Genomic DNA, 24,041 nt, shown 5'->3' on the forward strand with positions numbered 1-24,041 from the left:
ATTGGCGAAGAGTTGACGCGTCCACTTTGCATCCTTCGTGACTTTCACGGACTGCTGAATCTTTGCGAAGACTGAGTATGTTCGGAGGAGGTGAATGTAACCAATGCGGGTATCTCTATTATGCATGAATCCAATGCTGAACTAAACAACGTATTTTCTTGGTTCATGGACTCGCCATGCTACCCTTTTCATATCGGTAGCTAGCGCTCACCTCAAGCAAACGAAGAAGGGGCCCCGGTATCGGGCTTCTGAGCCTCCAGCATCAAAGCCTTGTACCTGCCCTGCAGAACCTCCTTCGGCAGCGTGTGCAGAATTTCGTTTCGTAGCCGCTTCTTGTCGAACGGCAGTTTCTCCAACTTGAGAGCCTCCAGAATATAGCTAACCACCGTGTTCGTCTGGAGCGGCGGGTCTCGGAGGACCTTGGCAACGGCCTCAGGCGTGAGGTCATCGTTATCGTTCCAAATGAAGTAGGATCGTACCGCGGAAGGTGAGGCGCGAAGGGATTTGATGGTAGTACGGTAATTAGCCAGCTTCTCATCGGCAGCAACGACCCTAGCGTCCTTCTGGCGCTTCTGGGTCGGAGTAGCCGATTTGGCGGCTCTAACGCTCTCGGCGATTGATTGACCCTCGCCATCTGCCTCAACTTCGAGACTGTCCCTGATTGCTTGACACTCTGTGGCTGACAGAGGTGCTGAGATGTTGCGCGGGTCAGCCTCCACAGCTTCAGTATTCTCTTCTGCCGTTGGGAGGGTGACCCCGTCTGCGAACCGAATGCTCAGGCCAAGCTCAGCATTATACGGGAGCGGAGGAGTGGGATTGAGGCTCACGCGCTTCCCATTGAGAACATGGAATAGCTGGAAGCCGGCATAGGCATCCGAAGCAGAGTCTAGGCAGAATTAGCTAGCAACAGGGGAAAGGTTCCGCAAGCACTTACACATCAGCTGGTCCATGTTCAGAGACTGGGACCAGTCACTCGACCGGACATCCTGTCCCTTGAACATGGGAAGGCCGAGGTGTTCCTTGACCATTGTAGCCAAAGGTACGAGCCTCTTGTTGATCAGTCCCACTTCACCGCTTGCTGAGTACTTCACAAGCTTATACAAGTGGCTTAACTCGAAGACTCCCCTCGTATCTACCTTTAGGTTATTTCGTATCCGCGTACAGTCGCCCTTGATGTTCACGCCGACCTTCCGCACATCCGAGTCCTCCATAATCTTCTGGAACGTCGGAGCGACAAAGTCGTCGGTGGGAAACAAGGCAATATGAAACAGAGCGATCCGACTCTCGTTGGCGATCTGGATCAAGGAGACATTCTTCTTCGGACCCGAGGTCTTCTTTGCGTCCGGAAACCACTCCAGATCGAACCCAAGGACTGAATCATTCACAAAGTATTGACACACTCTCTCCATGGTGTGTTTGGTCTTGCAGTAGTGCACCTTGACCTTTTGCTCAGCCCCGTCTACTGAGGGTCCTCGAAAGAGTGTGTAAGACCAGAATGAGTCTCCCGTGTTCTCTTTAGCTCCCTGGGCTTTCCGAAATGCCGGCAGAGGGATCTTGAAGTCTAAATTTGTTTGCGGGGGTTCTGCTGGCTCTGTGGCCGCCGTCGTCTTGGCCTCAACCTTGCCCTCCTTCGGACCCCCCGCGGTATCTGCTTGGAGCGTGGGGGCAGTGGGCACGTTGTCTAACGCGGGCTGGTGTTCAGGGGCGGTGTAGAAAGGCAGGTCATCGCTGTCAGAGTCGATAGTCTCGTCATTCGATCTCGCGGCGACTGCGGTGTGGCTGTTGTCTGGCGTCGTGGTGTGGAGAGAACGCAACATGTCCACTCGCGGATGGGATGTCTCGTTCTGACCCGCTTGGCCGAAGACGATGCCTCGAACGGGATTCCATAGTCTAGCGTAGGAAGAAGGATACATTGTTGATTTGAAACGTCTGCGCGTCGTCGATCCTGTCAGTCAAAAGCCAAGGACAACTTGCAATTCAATAAAGGGTGTACACACGTTTGGACCAGCACCGACCTCGGCAAAAGTCGAGACTTATATAGAATAGAACTGTTGCGTCTAGGAAATCTCATCACCGCTGCTCGCGGGTGCATTTGAGGGGGGAGTGAAGCGCCATATTTGCCACCGGGCATTGGCGCGACAAAGTGAAGAACGGTATTCTTCAGGCAGACGCGTCGTGAATGATGGAGGGGTTCAATTAAAGTACAGAGTAGGCTTTGTGGGTGATACGCGCCCAGTTGGTGGCAGCGACAGCTGGGAGCTCCAGGGTGATGCAGCTTAGTCATTCACAGCTCATCGCGCAGTCACCTGACATGGGCTTTTACGCTCACCCCTCCGGCCGAAGTGCACGACGTCCATCATCTTGAGCATCGACGTTTTGGTCTGGCAAGGAATCTTTGTTTGGTGTATCGGAACGACCATCATTTCATTTGACGACTTTAATCCCTGCGAAACCACTATAAGGAGACTTCAAACGTAAACAATTCAGAATCTCCCCCAGATTCTAATATTTAAACGGCAAAATGGCGTCGCAGCTGCTCCCTCTGGGTGAGTGGACAAGCCCATGAATGCAGATCATCGAAACTGACAAAGATAGAACTTATCGACAAATGTGTTGGATCGAGGATCTGGGTTGTTATGAAGGGTGACAAGGGTACGGCCGACCATCATGGGCTCGATTGAAACTGAACTGCTGACTCGAAGGGATGGCAGAATTCAGCGGCACGCTCCTGGGTTTCGATGACTACGTCAGTAAGTTAACTTCAGATATTGAGCTACTCATTTGCCGGAAATATCTAACGAGGAAAACAGACATGGTGTTGGAGGACGTGACAGAATTGTACGTGGCCGTTTTGACGGAAGCGTATACCCCTGCTGACTACGGGCTAGCGACTACTCTGGCAACCACACAAAGCTTCCCAAGATCCTGCTGAACGGCAACAACATTTGCATGGTACGTGTTTCCCATTGGGCTTTCCTGAGAGGGGGAGAGAGACTGATGATGAGCAGCTCATTCCTGGAGGAGAGGGTCCGGTGTCCGCATGAAGAAGTTTGGACAAGGGACGAATTTGAGCAGAGATAGCCGCTCCTCAAGATCATAGACAGACTAGGTTCATGATTTCTATAACCTAAGGGATCGCATGAGGGAGGCACCAGAGGTGATACGAGAAATGCCATGACAGCTGAAGGCGTTGGCTCGCTACCCAAGGGTAAAGCACGAAAGAGGGCCTCAAGGCGAAACTGGGCAAACACATCAAAATTGTCACGTAGAGAGCATTTCAAAGCATCGCGAAATTGACGACGTAATGCGCAATGATCAACTTTTTCTAATCCGAGGCCCCATCTCAGCCCGGAATGCGAAAACCAATATGACGATTCCCCATGCCAAACTTCGGTATCAGACCGTTATTCCGTAATGACCTTATCCGCCTAACGCCCAGAGGAAAAATCCCACGCGAGATGTAACCCATCGTCTCAAGTATGTCCGCCTTACTGGCCCTGCTGATTCGAACGGCCGGCCTCGACCATGCGACGAAGCTCGAACTCACGAGTAAACTCGCGACTGAGGTGGGATAGGTCCTGCATGAGCTTCTTGATGACCTGTACCAAGGCGTCCTTGGCGGTGATGGTGCCGTCTGTCTGGACTCGAATGAACATCTCGGGGACGTTTGGATGCGCGACTGTGACAAAAGTTTAGTATGCGTGACGCTTGTCGAAGGGCAATGCGTCTTACTCTTGTAGCCCGCCATCAGGACGTTCTTGTGCATCTTCAGGTGCTCGGACAGGAGGTTGCCGAGAGTGTGGTCCTCCTTCTTGATGACGAAGTCGGACGTGTTGGACATGCCTGGGAAGCGTTTAGCTTGGCCGAATGGCTAGAGAGATGATTGAAGGGCGTGCAAAGCGTACCAGAGAAGACATTCTCCTCGATCTTCTTCTCGCCTTCACCGAGCAGGAAGAGCTCGAAACTATGGAAGAGTTAGTTCAATTTCCGAGTTCCATCTTCTTGAAAAGAGACGCGCCGAGGAGGAAGGTTCTCAGATTGGGAAGACATGATGTGGCTCAGATGCGTTGAGAGAGGGTGGTTCTGGAGTCTTGGAGTCTTGATATGCCTGGGAAAGCAGTGATGCGATAGACTGTGTGTTTGGGAAAATAGGAACGATGTTGAAATATAGGGTAGAGATGTGAAGATGCAGTTCCATGCCTTGTGAAGGCGCCTCTGGCAGAGTCCGGCAAGGAAGCCCGGAGAAGACCACGGCTACCTCCTCGAGGGCAACGTGAGAGGAAGCCTGACGGGAATCATGACAATGTGAAGCCATCTCGAGTCCGTCATCCGACCAGGCAGACCTAGGCTACTTCCCAATGTCACAAAAACAAAGGGGCAAATTCATCTTACCGATCAGGCGCGTTCATCTTGGTGATTCGTGATGGTGAACGGGAGGGTGGAGTTGGTGGTAACGAGACTTTGAGGACAAAGCTGAATACAATGCGTGATGAGAGATAATTGAGCGCAGAATACCAAAGTGAGACTGCAATTCGGTTAGCAAAATGTTCTTTCACGACAAGAAGTTAATGCTTACCTTTTGGGTTGGTAATGCGATGGAATTTGAGAGCACACTCTGGGTATGAGAGATGCTGGCGAGTGAGTTGGACGTGGTAAAGCTCGGGCTCCTTCACAGTAAGGATGGGCTAGAGGAGTGGTGGGTCCTCGAAAAGTCAAGCTGCGCCACATCTATAAAATTGTGGCGGTGCATAAGGTAAAGTATTGCGTTGACCTTCTGCGTCTTACTTCGTTTTCATTTCATCTCAATGGGTTGGATTCAAATTCGTTGGGACATGAGAGATTTTCAACTTCACGGTCTCTATGTCCTCGGATGCTTTTCAAAAGTAATTGAAGGATAAGTTGATTCGAAACCGCTGCTACGTATACACATACAGAACTATAAACGTGGCGATGAGCCTCTTGTTCTTCAGTCTATGTACAAGCCCATACTCATTGACGACCGACCGATGCTGTCCAAAACCTTTGAAGAACCCGCTGGAATCCATGCAATGATTACCCAACGCTTTTCAGACAGCACTAAATGACAATTAAAAAATGCAGTCGCATGCGTTTCCCTCAGGCACTTTGTGCCGATTTACTTCCCCCTGCGGTCGCAGTATGCCGGAGGTTTGGCACCATCGGAGCCACCAGCCCAGCTGTAAACAGTCAAGGTTGTGGTATAAGCCATAGCAACGAATCCAAAGATGCAGAGTATGATATCGGAAATCTTCCAGAGCCTGTTTCTCGCAACAGCTTTATAATGGAGCAGGGGCTATTTGAGGGTTAGCGGTCATACTCTATATTGGCAGGTTCATGTGCATGCTTATACTTACCGGGTAGATGTAGACAAGCGGAATGCAAGCAAAGTTACCGACAAGGGCAACGAACTTGTCTAGGTCATCCGCACCACCCCATGCGATGACTGCGCAAAGAATGACAAAGAAAAAGCGGTAGAGGTTCTTCTGCCACTTGATGTAGGGGTTATACTTTCCGCTCTTGGTGAACAACGCATTCTCGGTAATCTTGATGGCGGGGAAAAGCTGCAGAGGAATTGACAGCATAATGGCGATAGAGTAAAGGAACTGGACACTGTTGACAGCCTTGTTGTCCTGGGGCATGTTGAGGAGCACCACAGTCTCTGTCTTGGATCCGTACGCGGCGTACGAGATGGCACCCATGCCAATGAAGATGACCGAGATGATGATCATGACCGCCAACATGACACGAGGGAACTTGCTGGGGTTCTTCATCGACTCCTGAATGGGGATGATGAGGCCAATTCCTTCAAACGTAAAGATTGCCGTGCCTATAAACAAGGTCCAGTCGTTGCGGTTGAACTGGATGATGTCCGCAATACCATTGGTGGCCAAGGTAAGGATGTCGTAGTATAGCAGGTAGGCCAGGCCAAGTAGGATGAAGGCGTCCGCGATAAGAGCAGTGAAACTCAGCTTTTCAATATCTCGCAACAGGGAGAATGGCAGGAAGACGAGCACCTGCAAGAGGATCAACCACTTGACAGCGATATTGGATTTGCAGTCCGATACTGCTAGAATAACGGCTTGCAGGTTTTCTGACGTAAAAACCATGTACGCCGCCACAAACCCGATCTGACTTATAACGATAGACGAGAGGATAGTCGCCCTCATCCATTTGCCATAAAGAATGCCGCCAAGATCACCAAAAGATCCGTCGACTTTGAGACGAGTCGTGACCAAGAGAACGAAGCAGTAGTAGCTCAGCGCTGCAACTCCAAGCAAGACAGCGTTGCTGAAGACCATACCACCGTTCAGATAAGCGCGAGGCAAGAAGAGAACTCCCGTGCCAACGAATGACTTGAGCAGAAGCAGCGCCGCGCTCATAGGGCTGTTCTTTCCACTGCCGCCACGCTGCTTGCGTCTCCTTCTGTGGCGCGACGGTGTCAACAGCGCGCTGTCTTCCATAGGCTCTCTGTCGTCATCGCTTTCGTCGTCGCTTTCGTACATGTCCTCGCCCGAGGAGAAGTATTCGCCGGGTCGTAGGGCCTCGTCGTCTTCCTCCAGCTCTTCACCTGCGAAATGGCCATAGATTGAGAGGAACTCGAGGAAGCTGGACGTCAGCAGCCGAGGCTGGGAAGCTTCGCTAGCCTCGCCGCGCTCACCACCATCTCTGGCCGTGGAGGGGCTTCTTGCTGCTCTACGGAGGTAGTTGCGACGGAAACCTCCGGGAACTTTGATCGTATTGATATCAAGAATATCAGTCTCGGGATCCGGACGCGAAACGCTGAAACTCTTGCTGCGCTGCATCTTGTTGCGGGCTTCTGCCTCTTCGGTCCACTTGTAAATGCCTCGAGTCACGTCTCCGCCTTGGAGCTGCAAACTCGAAAACTCGTCCTCGTTCAGTCCGGTCTCGGCGTCGGCGTTCACGGTCTGCTTGCCCTTCACACCATCACGCATGCTGGACTCTTCAGAGGCAGCGTCGGTGGGCTGGACCAAATGCCTCTTGACAATCTCGGGGTCCTCGTAGGCACCGGCACCGGCATTTCGCGAACGAGAGTCGAAAGATCCATAGTTCGTCATCGGCGTGCTCGAAAGCTGAGCGCCAGCAGCAGCAGGGGAGAGAGGTCGTGCTGGAGGAGTGGCAGAGCGCACCGGTGGTGTGCCATGCCTCGGTGGAGATGTTCCCAGCGAGTTGGACAAGGCGGCGGCGAGAGCCGAGACACCGGGACCTTGAACGCTTGAAGGAGCAGCTCCAGCAAGAGGAGCGAGGCTTGCCGTCTCGCTGGCGTCGCCTAGCCTACTTGAGCTCCCAACGAAGCGGCCGGTCTGGGGAGTGCCATATTGCTGCGAGGGTACGGGCGATGCCAGGCGAGCGGTGGCGTCTGCTCGAGGTAGAGAGCCGAATTGTCGGGACGGGGAGTCGGCCCTGGGAATGCTGAGGGGATCTCTCGAAGGAGATGCCATGATGGTGCCTAGTGAAACCGGTCGCGGACTGTCGAATGCCGGTATTCGGTATATCGAGGAGCCTCCTACCACAGCGTAGCAGATTCCGAACTGGATCAACAACAGACAACAAAGTTAGCGAGGTGTCATGGGCGGGAGAAGATGAGACGGAACCGGGAAGAGAAGGAGAGCTAGATGATGGAGAAGACGTAGGTTCGATTCAAGTATGGGGAGAGTTTACCTGGACTCAGTTGTAAGACAGCTGACGAGATCAATTGCAGCGCACGGCTTGGGGGGATGTGCGTTCGAAGCTGTTGCTACTGGGAACCCGTGATAAGGACGCCGCTCCCATGCGGGTCGGGTGACCTAATCTGGCAGGTCTGGAGAGTCTGTGGCTCACACAGATAGCGTCGGGTAGGTAGCGCTACCTGGCAGCCTGCCCTGCCCTGCCCTGTAGGCCCATAGGCTGTAGCAAGACCTGGGAGGTGTCGGGTGCTGTGGCTGCGCTGCCGAAACCCGTCGGGCTATGACAACCGACAGCCTAAGGTAGCACCCAGGAGCTCTCTCTCGGGTTCCTCGCTCCATCCGCCGGGCATGCTGACCATGCTTCGTTCGTACTGAACCTGGAAGTCAATGTTGTGCTTGTGTTAGCCGCTCTACGCTGCCCCAACCTCCAAGTGAGGTCTTGTCTCAGACATGGTTTGCGAGGTCTCCCAGGTTCCAATGCTTCCATTGGTAACGGTACTCTTGAATCATCACATCGCTGTGCTGCTCCATGTCACAGGTGGTAAGGTAAGCTCCAGCCACCAACAATGAAATGCAAATGCATTATCTACTTATCTACATTGCTGCAGCGGTACTTATCTCGACTTCCCTACGGATTCAACAACAATATGCTCGGGTCATTCCAACCATTATTCCTCGTCTTATTCATGCCTCCGTCACATCACCTCTACTTCTGCTGTCGTCTCTAACTTTTTCTTATGTAATATGTTGAACTCTTTGACTGGGAACCGCAGATTCGACTGTACCTACTACCTACGCCGGGACCTCTGCTTCTGGCCATCGGACCGGCTCGTATTGACCGTCAGTCGCATGTCTGATTCAGCGCCGCAAAATAGCGCAGCAAAAATCTCTGGGATATGTGTCTTTCTTTCCATGATCGGCCATCCTCCGATCCTTTCGAGACTTCTCAAACGCTTCATCATGGATACGACTCACAGGTTTTTACTACAAATGAGCCGAGTATTTCGTCTTGCTGCCAGCGCACACTACCAAAAAACCAAGGTTCCCATCGGATCTTACCAGCTTAGGTAAGGCACAGCTCGACCGCCACAATAAGCGAAGAGATGTCATTGGCTGCATGCACCTCCCGCCTCACTTGTTCTCTTGCTCTGACGGTGGCACGGTGAAGTGGGAGAGAGAGAGTGGGGGGCTAGCGCGCTCATGGATCCTGGCGCGGGCTGCGTGTGAACATGATTTCCAGGAGCCCCGCGGCGGATGCTCTTCAGCGGCTCTCCACCTCCCATCTCCCTTCCTTGGCCAGAACTGTGAGGTGAACAGCACCTCACCTCAGGACTCGAGTGAGCCGGCGCATGTAGCGGTACCTGATGTCTGGGTGTGGTGCATCGCTGATTTCGCATCCCGTGCGCCTGCACTCTTCGCCCTCAGGTTCACTTCACCAACCCTTCACCTCCGGCATTGAAACCCCATCATCGAGTCATGGAGCAGAGACACTCGACACTCCCACACTGACACTCCCATGCTGCTGGCTGACAAGTGGCAAAGCCACACTGGTGACTAGGTACTCGTTCAAATTTCGCGGTACAAGCGGCCAATCCGGCCCATCCCATTGAAATCTCCGGCTTACCGCTGTCATGCGCCTGAGTCAACCGACTGGTCTCTGGTTTTCTATTTTGGAGGACGAACCCTGCCACGCCAGCATCAGATGGAATGTCGGGCCAGATCGCTGGCAGATGCCAGGCATTTGACACTTGACGCTATTCTCGTTGGCCTGTGATGCCATGCCCGTCAGCCTATCACACCTATCTATCTGTGGCATGGAAGCTCTCTCAAGGCTCGTGGGGGATTGGGCAAACCGGACGACGCACCCCCAACCGACAACATCGAGGTGCTGCACAGTACCTACATGCATACAGCTACATTACACTACGGATATCTTAGGGGATTCCAAAGAAATCGCATCTCGATTCTGCAGGATACCCTCCTCCTACCCCTCCTTACAGATCCTTGGACACGAGAAAACAGCTCTGCACAACCCACAAGGCCACCACAGTGACCGCTTGTCACGCATTGGCGACTGACCGGTCCGATCTGTCCATCGCTGCTGGATGACGTCGTTTCGTCTTCCTACTTCGGCCTCTGTTTCTGCATCTCACTGCATTTCCCAGACGTTGGTGCTTGGTTGTGTGAGTGGACCACTAACAAACACGGCGCGACCGGCTGGAGCATATCGCAGCTTTCCAATCGGCACGCGGGGTATTGGAAAGGCTTGCATTGGATCGCCCCAGATATCCCTGGCTCGCAGAACGGTGAACCCTGAAAACGAGACGACGAGAAAGACGCGAGACATGCGCCGGGCCAGTTGAATGCCTGTGCGGCCCGCCGTCCTAGCCAGGCCATTCTCTTACTGGTCGCCGTGATCACTGCCGCCGCGCCGCAAGCCATCGTTCAACTACACTTGGACGCACTGGGGGGTTGATTAGCCAGCCCAGTCCAACATTACACACTGGTGCGATTAAGGGCGGGGACTCAAACTTATATACCTATGCGCTGCGCTCCCACACCGTTAGGTTGTTGTTGACCGACGACAACCATCCCATCTCCGTCACTGAAGTTCGTCGAATCTTTGTCGTGTCGGCTCTTCACTGTAGTTCGGCCCCAAGGAAAACGATCGTGGAGGTGGCGCACCCCCCCGTCCCCTTTTCCGGGAAGAGTTACGGGTCGACCTGTTGACTACGACTGACCCCCTTTTCCGACCTTCACCATGGGCGGCGACGACAGACGACCGAGTCTCTCCAGCATGGAGCAGACCAGTACCAAGGCCAAGTTGGGTGCGGTTTCGGGGGTCTATATCCCCGTCTGTCTCAACATCTTCAGCATTCTCATGTTTCTTCGTTTTGGCTGGATTCTCGGCCAAGTTGGGCTTTTGGGCATGCTTGGTTCGTCAGCCACTAACACAGACGCGCTCACTCCGTCTCAGCTCACACTAACATAAAACCACAGGACTACTCGTTACGGCTTATCTTGTAGACTTCTTGACAACGCTCTCTCTGTCTGCTATAGCTTCAAATGGCGAAGTCAAGGGCGGAGGCGCCTACTACGTAATCTCGAGGTCTCTTGGCCCCGAATTTGGCGGTTCCATCGGGATGCTCTTCTATCTCGCTCAGGTTCTCAACACCGCTCTCAATGTTGTTGGTCTCATTGACTGCATAAAGCTGAACGTCGGGGAATCTTTTCCCCAAGGCTACTGGACCGTCTACATGCTCCAAACATTGGCTTTGCTGCTCTGTGCTGGATTATGCTTGGCCGGGAGCGGCATATTTGCCAAGGCTAGCAATGCGCTGCTTGTCATATTGAGTCTCGCCATTATAAGCATTCCGATATCTTCCGCATTTAAGTCTCCCTTTCGAGATGATGGACTTGGTGTACGCTTCACGGGCTTTAGTATCGAGACGTTGGTGGACAACTTTGCTCCTCATACAAAAAGCGAGTCTTTCAAGGGATTTGAAACTTTTCGAGAAGTCTTTGCCATCCTGTTCCCTGCCACGTCAGGAATCTTCGCAGGGGCTTCAATGTCTGGAGATCTGGCAAATCCCAGCAAAGACATCCCGAAAGGGACTCTCTGGGCGATGATGACCACCTTCATTGCGTACCTGGTTGTAGTCTTCTCCATGGCTTCTACCACAACGCATGCTTCATTTCTCAACAACACAAACATTATCTCGGTCACGAGCTTGTCCCCGCCTTTGATCCTTGCAGGAGAATGTGCCGTCACCTTCTTCTCTGCCGTGATGGGACTCATTGGTGCTGCCAAGCTCATGCAAGCCCTGGCTAGGGACAAGCTGCTGCCCGGTCTGCTGCCATTCTCGAAAGGAACGAAGAGGGCTGATGAACCAATCCAAGCCATCATTCTCACTTATTTGCTTGCCCAAATCGCCATGTTCGCCAACTTGAACCAGATTGCGACTTTGATTTCCATGGGTTATCAGGTGAGAACCCGCGTACTCATTGTAGACGAAGCTGTCTTGGACTGACAGAGAGCAGATGACCTTCTTCGTCATGAATCTGGCATGTTTCCTACTCAAGATAGGATCAGCTCCCAACTTTCGGCCTGCATTCAAGTTTTTCAATTGGGAGACGGCTTTCGCTGGCAGCATCATGTCTGCAGCGGCCATGTTCTTCATCGACCAGACTTACGCGGCTACTGCAGTCTGCTTGCTCATCTTTCTCTTTTCCCTGATTCACTATCTCAGTCCACCGAAGCGATGGGGTGACGTCTCCCAAAATCTCATCTACCACCAAGTGAGAAAGTACTTGCTGCGATTACGGCCCGAGCATATCAAGTTTTGGAGGCCTCAAATCATTCTACTCATCAACAATCCTAGGAGCCAAACTCGACTGATTCAATTCTGCAACTCCGTAAAGAAAGGCGGTCTCTATATCCTTGGTCACGTTATTGTAACGGACGATTTCACCAGCGGCGTTCACGAAGCCAGACTTCAGCAGGCGGCTTGGACAAAGTACATCTCGGAGTTCTCCCGTATCAAGGCCTTCGTGCAGCTTACAATGTCCCCAACCATTACCTGGGGTATCCGGAACTTGATTCTGTCGGCTGGGCTAGGGGGTATGCGGCCAAATATTGCCGTCATGGGATTTTACAACATGGACGAGCTAAGAGAATCTCGACCTTCTTTTCAGGTTCCGAAAGCTCCAAGCTCGTCGAATGCGAACGCCCGCCCTCAGGCCAAAGCCAAAGAGAGGCCTCATCGCAGGAGACGGGGCGACACGTCAGCGCGTCTGATGGAAGGCATGCTGCCTACAGATGTGATGAAGACGGAAGGCATGATGAGTGTGACCAGTTACATGACTATGTTGGAGGATCTCGCTCTGAGGTACAAACTCAACGTCGCAATTGGCAAAGGCTTTGAAAATCTGGAAACGCCGCGCAAAGACAAGGCCAACATCAAGAAACATCTCGATCTCTGGCCGATACAAATGTCAGCAGAAGTTCTGTCAGATGGGAAAAGTGTCTTGACAACCAACTTCGACACATGTGAGCAGAGTTGTTGTTTCAACCCGAAATTCGCTAATACATCTGCAGACACCTTGATTCTCCAGCTAGGCTATATCCTCTACAGCGTTCCAACATGGCATAAAGTCTACAATATTCGCGTCATGGTGTTTGTGGAGTACGAAAGTGAAGTGGAAGAAGAAAGGGCGCGAGTCAAGGCCCTGCTAGACAAGCTAAGGATCGAGGCCGAGGTCATCGTGTTTTGGCTGGCTTCCGGACAGCTCAATACGTATGAGTTGATTATCAACGGCCAAAGCAACGATCTCGAGTCTCAGATTATGGTCCACGACATACTAAAGGATGAAGAGTGGTGGGACGACCTGCAGAGGTTCCGAGGCCGTGAGCCAAACCTGAACTCAACCGAAGAGCTCACGTCTTTCGCGAATATCATCGAGTCAACGGCAGGGCGGCCTGGCGTGTTCAACCCGCATGTATCACTGGACGATATTGAGAGTGGGCGGCGACCGAGTTTGGTGCACTTTGGGGAACTGCCCAAGAAGCCGACGGTTTCGAGGTTGTCCCGCCTTGGCGTCAGCGTTGGAATTCACACGTCTCACTTGGGAGATGAGGTCTTTGAAGACGCCTCTGGCTCCGACGGTGAGATGAGTGATCAAGAACAACAGCCATCTTGCCTTGATTCCGATTCTGAATTTGAACCTGGCAGCAGTGACTACAGCGAGGACGAGATGCCAGAGGTCGACGCTCCTAGGCGGCCGTTATTACTTGGGCGAGGACGAGGTCGAAGCCAGAGCGACGATTTACTCACGAGTCCGTCGAAACAGAAAAGGAGCAAATCGAATAAGAGCGCTGCACCGGCAGCATCATACGGCACGATGGTGTCACAAGCTCGTTCTGAAGGTCAGGCAGGCCCAAGCCACGTGGGAAGAGTCGAAAACGTGTCAGCGCCTCCAACTCCGCTGGAACGACCTGCCCTTGATCGAAACATATCTGCTCGTTCCATGGGCGGATTCCGGTCGGCGGGCATCAACACTTACGATGCGACCTCGGGAAGTGTATCAGGGAAAGCAACCCCAGCAGCAAGACCAACGCTCTCTCGACAATCGTCAGCAGTGCGATTCTCAAGTCGTCCAATGCCGGAGACCAGAACCGATGTGGAGGGTGCGTCTGGTCCGACAATCATGTTTGCAGACACCACCGAGGAAGAGACGCCGCGGGCGGAACAACCCGCATTCTCAAGACAGTCCTCTGCGGGACGGTTCTCCAGTCGGCCAGTGCCCGAGATGACGGTGACGGCGGCTGAAGAGTTCGAGCCGAATAGTACGTTTGCGGAACCTTCGTGCAGATCACGCAAAGCTTCGGTCGCGTTTACTGCAGATCTAGGCGACGTCCACATGAACATGGCGGAGCTTGTGGGACGCTATAGATTAGATTCGAGACCCGACGCAGACGGGCCCGGCTCGCCCTACTCGACGCAAGGCATCTCGCTCTCGTTCAACGATTTGCCATCGCGGGCGCAGCATGTCATCCTCAATGAGCTGATGCGACAAAACAGCGAAGATACAGCCGTCATGTTCACCACGTTGCCCGTGCCCACGGAGGGGACTTGCCAGGATGAGCTGGCGAGCGTGCAGTATCTATCGGACGTTGAAGTCCTCTGCCACGAGCTCCCTCCCGTCATGTTGGTCCTGAGTAATAACATGACTGTCACGGTTGGGCTATAGTCTGAACTCATGGTGGGGCAGTGTCTCAAATCCTGCGAGGGAGAACATCCATGATAAGTTCAAACCACGCGGGGGTTTATTCATACTTTGGCGTTTATTTTTTTCCCCAGCGCGTCGGCTTATGTCGGGGATCATCGCCCGGAACAAAGGAATGTGGTGGTAAACTCTTTTGGGGCCGGCCACATTCCTCAGTGTCTTTGGCTGAAATGAGAAGCTATCCAACTAAGCATTCTTTGTCTGCCAGCGACCGGACCACCATGATGGGCTTTCGCCTGCAGCCTTTACAAAGAGTTTCCCTCGACGGTGCATAAGCAGCTTGAACTCTCGCCATCCAGGTTTTTCTTCCCCTACTTCGGATGCTTGTCAAGAGGAGTGGTTTTCATGGAAGCCTCTTTAGGAGCCATGGACATTAAACACCCGGCCCCGCCGGCATTGCCTTCCTCATGGACAATCCCGCAAACAGTCAACATGAATGATCATGGAAGGAAATCGACTTGGACCACGCAATTGTCGCCGTACCTGAAAGGCCTCAAGATCAAGAACCTCATGACGTCTCCTAAATCACCAAAGTCACCCAAGTCCCCAAAGTCGCCAAGGTTTCCACTTTCACCCAAATCGCCGAGATTCCCTCTATCACCCAAATCACCTAGAACGCTACCGCCGAAGCTTCTCGACGAGGACTCGTCATTTCGAATTATACACACGCCTGACAGGCCGGAGCGACCGATATCAAGACGGGCCATTCCGAATGACGAACAGTGCATGGAATTCCTGATGTCTCTGCAGAGACAAGAGGAACACAAGAGGGGAGGCGTCAAGACGGGCCTCAAGATGTGGCCGTACCCGGACGAGCAGGAGGCCGAGGACCGCAGGTACCTGCGGAGCGTAAGGGTCGAAAGTGTGCACTTGGAGGAAGCTCGTCTTGCGAGGACAAATTCCTCCGGCCCGGCCAAGGTTGTGGAAGTGGGCAGAAGCTCAACCAAGTCGACGATGGCATCACGACGATCATACCACATCAGCACACCCAGTGTAAGCGACGCAGGGGGCGTCGAAGAAAAGCCCCGATGCGGTCTTACAATGGCCGTCGGTGTTGCCCCCCTCTCTCCACCACCGACTCTGTCCCGCAGTCAATCACGGCTAAGCTTTCACACGCCCAAGGCAAATACATCTCGCTGGTCCGATGACAGCATCGAGTCTCTCTTCTCGTCGTCAAGGGACATCGACTCGCCGTGCCCTCAACGAGTTACTGTCCGCTCATCTTCCGAAGCGCTGTCACCCACTGTAGTCGGGGACGAGTCTGTCGGTTCATACTCGCCTCCCCTTCTGACGCCAGTGAAAGACCGGCCTGCTACACCGTTCACGGACCCTCGTCTGCGGGCGACGTCCGAACCGATGACGCCTCCGCCGTCAGACCACATTGTTCACCAGATGAACATAAGCCCTGAGCCGGTGCCGCGGAAGTACTCATGGCGCTCTTCCAAAGATACAATCCTCAATACAGGGGCCCCGATATCGAGATTCCAGTCGTGGCTACCAGAGGAGCGGCCGGAAGAGGATGTCGAAGGGGGACAGCAGCAACAACAACAACAGCAGCAGCAGCAGCAGCAGCAGCAGCAGTCTGAGCCGGAGGTCTACGGCGAGTGGGCGGACTACTACTTTGAGGACGGCAATTTCTGGGACGACTATTCGGATGGCGATGAGGAAGGGGACGAGACTAAAGTAGAGGAAGAGGAGGATATCGACGTCGTCGAGAAGGAGGAGCAAGAAGTTGGCGACGAAGAAGACGAAAAGGAGGAAGAGAACGAAGGCCAAAAGAACGTCTTCGGGTCGACGACGAGGAGGTTTATCCACGTTACGAGAGTTTCATCAAGGATTACAAGAACAACGTCATGAATATCACGGTTACGGAGGTGTGAAGTTTCTTATTCGACGTTACTTATTTCACCGATTCGGATTTGGGGAGTTTTACGGATGGGATGATATCTCAATCACCTTTCAGGGGTTTGAGACATTGTAACAGTATTGTACGACCTTGAGATTTAGTCGCGATTACCCACTCGTTATTTTCGGAACAAAAAGAGAGCCCTTATGATTTGTTACCTTATGGGTCGCCCGCCCTGATTACCCATTATCATTCACGTCTCTATAATGTTTATGTCACATAATATCACTCGACTCCCTTGGACTAACAACTTAGATGAAAACTGACTGATCCGTACTAATAGGCTAGGTACAAAAACTCAATGTATTCTGACAGAGAGTGAGAGTCGAAATACCGCAGCTAAAAACAGCATCTCGGGATGGCTCTATCCCTTAACTTCGGATACTACAAGGCGATGTCTCTAGCCCATATGCGATACCAACACCCTCCCAGCTTGCTCGGTCGAGAAACCCCCCAATCTCGATTTCCATCGCGACGGAACCGAATAGAGTGACACGGTTGATTCCATTGTCGTATTCTCGGACAATCCCCCTCCCCTCCCCCCAGAACAAAAAAAGATGGATGTTTTCAACTTCTAATATTCGGTCTTGGGGAGAACAGGCTTATCGGGATCAACCCAGTCCGAAGGGCCCTCGATGCCGGGCCGGCACGCCTGGTGGGCTCTTTCCCACCACCACTTGGTCACGATGCACAGTACGGGCGGCAGACCGCCCCCTGCGGGCAGCGTCGTTGCAATACCTCCAGCGGACGAGTGCCTCTCTGCACATTTTCCGCTCCGGTTGGTTGCAGCACCTTCTGCGGAACCAGGTGTAGTAGGAGCGGTTTGCGTCGGCGTGGTCGACGAGGCAGAGGAGGACTGCGAGGAGGAGGAGGAGGTGGCGGAGTCTGATTTGCATTTTGTCGGAGGAGTTTGGTTGTGAGTTGGGGTTTTTGGTTTTTTGGCTGTTTTGTTTTTTCTGGGAGTTGAGTGATTGTTTGTTTGGAGCTGAGATATTGTGTGATTTGCTCTGGAGAAGTGTGATTTGGTGACCTGATAGCAAGAGTTTGATGGAGTAGTTGTTGGATAAAAGGAGGAAAATAGGATGGATTGTAGAAAACTAGGTGCTTTCCTGGAGCATGTCAACCTGAAGAAAAGAAAGTGGAAGCTATGCCTGGTTTGTAGGCCAAGGTAGCCATTAGTGAACCCTGAGGATACGATTATACAACCTTGACGGAACCGATAGAGAGTGTGAGGCTATCCAGGAATCCCGCGTGACTGCAGAATTTAGGGCCTCCATGGTTGAGCACCATGTTAGTTCAAGTGAGGCACGGGAGAAAGTCGGTTTCTGTTTACTCTGTCCACTGACACGAGTGGAAAAAGACACTGGCTTCCTACACATACTGTATAGATCTGAATTTCCGGAACTCTGAACACGTTCCATCAGACAGACAGTCTTTTGTTCCGTTATTCAGACCTCCAATGCACCGACGATGGCTTCAATAAGCTCGGCCTCGGTGTATATGGCTAGGTGTGGCCCAAGCTCCAAGCTCCCAAGCTCTCCCCAAACTTTCACGTCACACCTGTTTTACCCTTTCGTCTCCCTCCCATAAACTTCACCTCATCCACAAATTCCCTCACGCCATCTAGTCATCCTTTCTCCTCATGACGCGCAATGCAGTGAGTCAGCGTCCGGAGAGAGAAACACACAGAAAGTAAGAGTGCACGCACCGCGGTAGATGCCTCGCCTACCGCCCTGCCTCTTCCGCCGCGCTCACGCCGTCTCACCCCATGCCGCCGTCCTCCTGCCGGCGTGCCGCGATGTGTCCTCCGCGGTGACCGAGCTCCGCTGGATCAGGTCGCACGTCGCGAGCAGTGGTAGACAGTCGTCATCAAAGGCGCTTCTGCCCAGCCAAGATGAGCAAGAAGCCCGCGTCGCACATCTCTGTGCGAAACGCGGCCGCGGCGTGCCGCTGCAGTACGTCCTTGGCTCCCAGCCCTTCGGAGCACTCGACATCAAGTGCCGGCCCGGCGTGCTCGCCCCGCGCGCCGAGACGGAGGCGTACGCGCTACATCTAGCCGACATGATCTCGCTTGGCCAACTGCCGGGTTTCGAGAGCAGAGAGCTGCGGGTCGTGGACTTTTGTACGGGCACTGGGTGTATCGCGCTCGCGCTGTACGAGCGCCTTACACGCTGGGCCAAGAAGCTCAGCGTCACAGGCGTCGATATCTCGCCCATCGCCGTCAACCTCTCGCGAGAAAACTTGCGGCGCAATGTGGCCATGAAGTCACTAATGCCGCCGCCTCCCGACAAGGAGGTGACTTTCCGAAAAGCAAACGTCTTTCAGGAGGCTGATATGCAGTCGCTTCAACGATGCGATGTGCTGGTATCAAACCCGCCGTACATATCACCCAAGGTTTGGACCTATGGCCGCGGCCAGATGGGCTACTCTGTGCGAAAGTACGAGCCGAAGCTCGCGCTCGTGCCGGGGGAGACGGTGCCCATGTACGAAGGGTGTGATCATGCCGACGTCTTTTACGCCAGATTGCTCGACATTGGAAGCCGGCTACGCACGCGAGTCTTACTATTCGAGGTGGGAGATGAGGAACAGGCTCTCAGGGTCGTGGAGCTCGTTAGACGCAATGACTTTACGAGATATGCTTTGTGCGAGCTCTGGAGGGACTGGCCAGACTTGTCGCCTGAAGAGAATGAAGTGAGTTCATTCCATGTCGATGGGGAGATGATCACTGTCAAGGGCAGCGGGAATGTTCGATCCGTCCTGATTCGTCCATGAGACAGAGTTTCGAAAAGCTTGGATACATACGCGGGAATGATACCATCCCAAATCAAACGTGAATAAATAGTAAGCATCAAGTGGTCAAGAAAAACATCACTTAAGGATTTATGAGAATGATCTATGGCAAAAGCAAAAGTTTACTGCCCAGAGGCGGATTCGAACCGCCGTCAACACGGATCGCTGTATAGAAGAACCACAACGTATCATCCTAACCAACTAGACGATCTGGGCCAGTGGTTATTGATGAAGATTTAGGTCCAGTGACAGCCTAAGGATCGTGGCGCGATCTAGGGTGGAGTTTTTGCTGGTTTAGCGCCAGGGATCCCCTGATCCTTAGCGGTCGCCCAGCGGGCTCAAGGCCTGTAACCGCTGTAATTCTCCTCGGACATGGCTTTACATGCGTACCTTAGCCAGCCCACTCCCGTCTTTGTGGTTCAAAGTCTACAGCTAAATTTAAGAAGACCAGGCTCTAATTCTGTGTCATGAAACAAGAACGCAACGGCGATGAAGTCATTTCCCACGAAAATTGGTGGTGTTTCCGTTCTGATTACACAGAGACATCGTGTCTCTGCTGCCCACGGCTCAGCTGAACCCTGTGCGCCGCCAATGAACGAGATCAGACAACCGGGTCCAGATGGCGTAAAGAAACATTCCAGCCATGAGCTTGATCACCAACGGTCGGTTGCGCCTGTGCTGCCGTCGGCATCTTTTGGATCCAAGGATCCGGGTTGTTCCTGAAATCTTGGATTGCGCGTAAAAGCTGGAGAATTAAATGAAAGGGGTCTTCCCTTGCAAGCCATACAAAAAGACTGCGCGTCATTATTAGGCGGCACGCGCACCATGCCGTGGTTCTTTGGAATGAGGCCGGAACGGCAGCGGGAAAGGGTCCAGATCCGATGAGTGGAATGCTGAAAACGTAGATCAGCTCCTTCATGATTGACGGCGTCTGAGGTTCCTTGCGACTTGGGCTGATAGGAAAAAGTGACCGCGTGGGAGAACTGCATCCTGGAGAGTAAACCTCTTCCTCGATGATCGGGTTGGTCTCTGAATTTAGCTTCATGGGATTGCTGTACCAACGTGAGTTTGTCGTGATAATCTGATACATGGGCACTTGCTTTCACGGGCCAGGAGACTATTCGACTATGGAGACGAATCAAGGTAGAGTGCCAGGATCAAGATTTCGGCTATCTCATCATGCCGAATCAGGTCGGGGGCACCGTATCTTATCCGACGTCAGCTTCGGGCGGGGTTTAGGCTTCTACTTTGGATCGCCCTCACATCAATGAATCAAGGTTTCTCAAGACATGGCATCCGGAAAGTACGTTGTCAAACCATCCTCGCGAGCCTTGGCGAACTTGGAGTCCGGGGGCTTCATCGACTTAGAGAATGAAGCCAGCAAACTCCCACAATACGACCCAGCTACGTGTTCTGATGGAATCATTGACCTCTCCGGCGCCATCAATGGCCTCATGGACGATGTGCTGGCGGAAGAAATGAACCAATTTTCCAAGGCTTATGACTTTGTAAAAGGCACAAGTAGCTCGTACTTTGATTAATAGCTTGTACTGACATGATCCTACAGCAACTCGATACGGTGATGTTATGGGACCGAAAGGTAGTACCAAGTATCTTCCATGTCTCTTACAATGTTACTGACAACAAGTTGATAGAGCTAGCCAAGGCAATGAGTGGCTTCATAAATCGCTATTTCGAGCCTGCGCGCTCAGTCATATTCGATGATATTCTGGTGACCAACGGCGTAACCTCACTTATAGACATGATGGCATTCGGAATGTGCGATCCAGGCGAAGGTATCATGGTCATCACTCCAACATACATGATGTTTCCACACGATCTGTGTGCCAGAGCAGGCGTCAGCCTGATCAAGGTCAACCCCGAGTCCATCGAGAGCCAGTTTGACGAGCAGTCTGCCCCTCTGCTCATCGAAGCAATGTCCAGAGTACACGCCGCAGCTCTGGAGGACGGTATTGTCCCCAAGGCCCTACTCCTCTGCAACCCGAGCAACCCCTGCGGCCGGACCTACCCACGCACTACCCTTGTCGAGATTGCGAGATTCTGCGGGCAAAAGAAGATGCACTTATTATCCGACGAGATCTACGCCATGTCGACCTTTACCGCAACGACAGACACAGACGGACAGGCTCTTCCCCCATTCACCTCCGTGCTGAGCATACAGGATGATCCACCGCGCGGTGTGCTCGCCGAGAATATCCACTGCATGTACGGCGCAAGCAAAGACTTTGGCTGCGGTGGTCTGCGGCTCGGGTTTCTCGTGACACGGAACGAGCTACTTTGGCGTTCTCTGAGGCGGTTAGTGCTTTTCACATGGGTCTCGAGCTTCTCGACTGCGTTCTTCACACACTTCTTGGTTGACGAGCAAGCCGTCGGGAGATACCTGAAGACGTACCGGGAGCGACTCGAGGCGCAGTATAGGGTGACTACGCAGCTCTTGAAGGAGAACGGGATTCCTTTCGTCCCGGCCAACAGTGGGGTGTTCATCTTCATCAAGTTGGCGGCTTGGTTGGATCACGGGGAGGACTCGGCTGGACTCGGCGGGAGCCGCGAGGTGAGACTCTGTCGATATCTCTTGCATGAGGCAGGCGTCTTTCTCAGTCCTGGAGAGGTAGGTCATTCCACAAGACTCAACCAAGATTGCGATAAGAATGACCAACACCCACATAGCTCTCTCTATCGACCGTCCCGGGCTGCTTCAGGTTGGTCTACACCGGCAAACGGGAATATATGCCCATAGCTATTAAACGGCTAGCCACAGCACTGGAAGGGCTCAAGCAGCGCCCTGCGTCGCAGTCTGCTTGGTCCTCAACAAGTGTCCAAAACATCAAGGACACTATGGTCGTGGGAGAGAATTTGACGAGGGCATCACGGCGGACATCGATTGCGCGCTTCTTACTTTGTCGTAGAGCATGACAGCGCAAAGACCATCTTACTCAGGATGAAGAGGAGTCAACAATGAAGAGGAGTCAACAATGATAATAAGGAGACAAAAAGCAGATATATATGCATCATGGGATGAATTGCAAAAGAATTGACCAGCCTGGGGGTCGAACCCAGAATCTCCTGATAACACACTTGGTCGTAGTCAGACGCCTTGCCATTGGGCCAACCGGCCGTTATTGGAAAATCTTGGGACGGATGTTATACTTAAAGGCTGGGAGATGGGCAGCCGGCACGAAAATCGAGTTCAGGACCAGCTGCCGACCCAAATACCTCAAACTCAACAGATTAGTCTGCAATACGATATTTCTCGTCTTCGCTAGCATTTCTGAGCATGTCAGCGATAACACTTTGAGTGTTTGCGACGCGAGAATCACTCGAAGCTGTCTCTGTGGGTACCGAATATGCAATAAAGCGATCCACCCAGACAAGCACTTACTCACTGGCACTGCGAGATCATCAATCCTTCTCTGTCGTAAGCAAACATGGACGCATCGTAACTTGAATTTTAAATTTCGTCGAGAAATGAAAACTTGTAGTCCCCTGTTCAGACGTACTTGGTGATGGGCACATTGCCGATCTTTCAAGATGTCGTTTCCTGACAGACCGGTCGCTCACTTGCTGGGCTCAAATGGTGAGTTTTGTCGTTTGGCTACGAGACTGGCATGCCAAGAAAAGCCACGAGTCGACTTCCCCGAGAATTTGCAGGACTCAGAGGCTGACTTCAAGTAGGACCCGTTCATGCTGTCTCATATTCAGCATCGCCAGGAACATACATCCTCACGGGCTCAGCAGACCGCAACATCAGACTGTACAACCCGGCATCTCACAACCAGCCCCAGCGCTATGGCTCAGCCATCAACAGCAACAAGACGCCGGGAACCACCAAGACCGTCATCCCGGAAGGCCGCCTCATTCAAACCTACACCGCCCACGGCTACGAGGTCCTCGACCTCTCCGTCTCCTCCGACAACGAGCGCTTCGCCTCCGTCGGCGGCGACCGCGCCGCCTTCCTTTGGGACGTCACCACGGCCAAGACGATCCGTCGGTTCGGTGGCAACGCGCACGGCCACACGGCGCGCGTCAACTGCGTCTCGTTCGCTGGCGACGGGGACTCGCTCGTCATCTCTGGGGGCTTCGACACGAGCGTGCGCGTGTGGGACGCCAAATCCAACTCGGCAAAGCCCATCCAGGTCTTGGACGAGGCCAAGGACGCCATCACGGCGCTCGCGGTGAGGGACGCGGAGGTCATCGCGGGCAGCGTCGACGGGAGGGTGAGGAGCTACGATGTCCGGATGGGACGTTGTGTGACGGATGTCATCGGGGCGAGCGTGACGAGTCTCAAGCTCACGCGGGACGGCAAGGCCATGTTGGTCGGATCGTTGGACAGCAAGATCCGATTGATGGACCGGGAGAGCGGAACGTGTCTGAAGACGTACGCCGATGACGGGTGGAGGAGTGAGGAGCTGCGCGTGCAGGCGGTCCTCGGCGGCAAAGAAAAATATGTCATTGCAGGCGACGAGCTTACAGCCGGCACGGGGCCTACAGGTTTGAACGGCGACGGGAAGATATGGGCGTGGGACCTCTTGACGGGCAAGCTAGTCGCAACGGTTCGGGTGCCGTGCCCAGAGGGCTACGAGCCCAAGAAGAGAATGCTGGGCAAAGATGGCAAGGAGAAGGAGAGGAGCAACGTCATCAGCTGCGTGGCCTGGAGGGGCGATGGATGGGGAGATCAGTTCTGCGTCGGTGGCACGTCAGGGATAGCTACTGTCTTTGGTTCACTCTAGAAGCCATATATGATGCATCGCTATGATATAATCGCAACAGTGATGAGGTATCGTCATTCCGGACGTTCACGTATCTAAAAAAATCTTCCAAATCATACAGAGTCATGT

General features: G+C 53.1%; 8 protein-coding genes and 1 non-coding gene across 9 annotated transcripts; 5 read left to right on the forward strand and 4 right to left on the reverse strand.

The window, feature by feature from the left end:
- Positions 1–212: 212 nt before the first annotated feature.
- N0V96_003624 (uncharacterized protein) lies at positions 213–1,913 on the reverse strand (the record flags this gene model as incomplete). Its single annotated transcript, XM_053196001.2, has 2 exons — positions 213–886; positions 935–1,913. The coding sequence occupies 2 exons, from the start codon at positions 1,911–1,913 to the stop codon at positions 213–215; spliced, it is 1,653 nt and encodes a 550-aa protein (XP_053046425.2).
- Positions 1,914–2,704: 791 nt separating this feature from the next.
- LSM5 (RNA-binding protein lsm5) lies at positions 2,705–3,044 on the forward strand (the record flags this gene model as incomplete). The annotated part of the gene is made up of 4 exons (XM_053196000.2): positions 2,705–2,750; positions 2,811–2,838; positions 2,889–2,952; positions 3,009–3,044. 4 exons carry the CDS (start codon positions 2,705–2,707, stop codon positions 3,042–3,044), a joined length of 174 nt encoding a protein of 57 aa, XP_053046424.2.
- A 444-nt stretch (positions 3,045–3,488) lies between these two features.
- On the reverse strand, positions 3,489–4,409 carry N0V96_003626 (uncharacterized protein; the record flags this gene model as incomplete). The annotated part of the gene is made up of 4 exons (XM_053195999.1): positions 3,489–3,679; positions 3,733–3,843; positions 3,906–3,964; positions 4,393–4,409. 4 exons carry the CDS (start codon positions 4,407–4,409, stop codon positions 3,489–3,491), a joined length of 378 nt encoding a protein of 125 aa, XP_053046423.1.
- Positions 4,410–5,134: 725 nt separating this feature from the next.
- Positions 5,135–7,478, reverse strand: N0V96_003627 (uncharacterized protein; the record flags this gene model as incomplete). Its single annotated transcript, XM_053195998.1, has 2 exons — positions 5,135–5,311; positions 5,373–7,478. 2 exons carry the CDS (start codon positions 7,476–7,478, stop codon positions 5,135–5,137), a joined length of 2,283 nt encoding a protein of 760 aa, XP_053046422.1.
- Positions 7,479–10,464: 2,986 nt separating this feature from the next.
- On the forward strand, positions 10,465–14,453 carry N0V96_003628 (uncharacterized protein; the record flags this gene model as incomplete). The annotated part of the gene is made up of 4 exons (XM_053195997.2): positions 10,465–10,639; positions 10,704–11,689; positions 11,745–12,753; positions 12,802–14,453. The coding sequence occupies 4 exons, from the start codon at positions 10,465–10,467 to the stop codon at positions 14,451–14,453; spliced, it is 3,822 nt and encodes a 1,273-aa protein (XP_053046421.2).
- A 468-nt stretch (positions 14,454–14,921) lies between these two features.
- Positions 14,922–16,346, forward strand: N0V96_003629 (uncharacterized protein; the record flags this gene model as incomplete). The annotated part of the gene is made up of 1 exon (XM_065756886.1): positions 14,922–16,346. The coding sequence occupies one exon, from the start codon at positions 14,922–14,924 to the stop codon at positions 16,344–16,346; it is 1,425 nt and encodes a 474-aa protein (XP_065614653.1).
- Positions 16,347–18,111: 1,765 nt separating this feature from the next.
- On the forward strand, positions 18,112–19,167 carry N0V96_003630 (uncharacterized protein; the record flags this gene model as incomplete). The annotated part of the gene is made up of 1 exon (XM_053195992.1): positions 18,112–19,167. The coding sequence occupies one exon, from the start codon at positions 18,112–18,114 to the stop codon at positions 19,165–19,167; it is 1,056 nt and encodes a 351-aa protein (XP_053046416.1).
- Positions 19,168–19,311: 144 nt separating this feature from the next.
- N0V96_003631 lies at positions 19,312–19,401 on the reverse strand. The gene has a single exon. It is a non-coding gene; the product is annotated as a tRNA-His (tRNA).
- A 1,549-nt stretch (positions 19,402–20,950) lies between these two features.
- N0V96_003632 (uncharacterized protein) lies at positions 20,951–23,933 on the forward strand (the record flags this gene model as incomplete). Its single annotated transcript, XM_065756887.1, has 2 exons — positions 20,951–21,677; positions 22,906–23,933. The coding sequence occupies 2 exons, from the start codon at positions 20,951–20,953 to the stop codon at positions 23,931–23,933; spliced, it is 1,755 nt and encodes a 584-aa protein (XP_065614654.1).
- Positions 23,934–24,041: the final 108 nt, after the last annotated feature.

Source organism: Colletotrichum fioriniae (genome assembly GCF_027942845.1).
Source record: "Colletotrichum fioriniae strain IMI 355084 chromosome Unknown scaffold_3, whole genome shotgun sequence".
NCBI lineage: Eukaryota > Fungi > Ascomycota > Sordariomycetes > Glomerellales > Glomerellaceae > Colletotrichum > Colletotrichum fioriniae.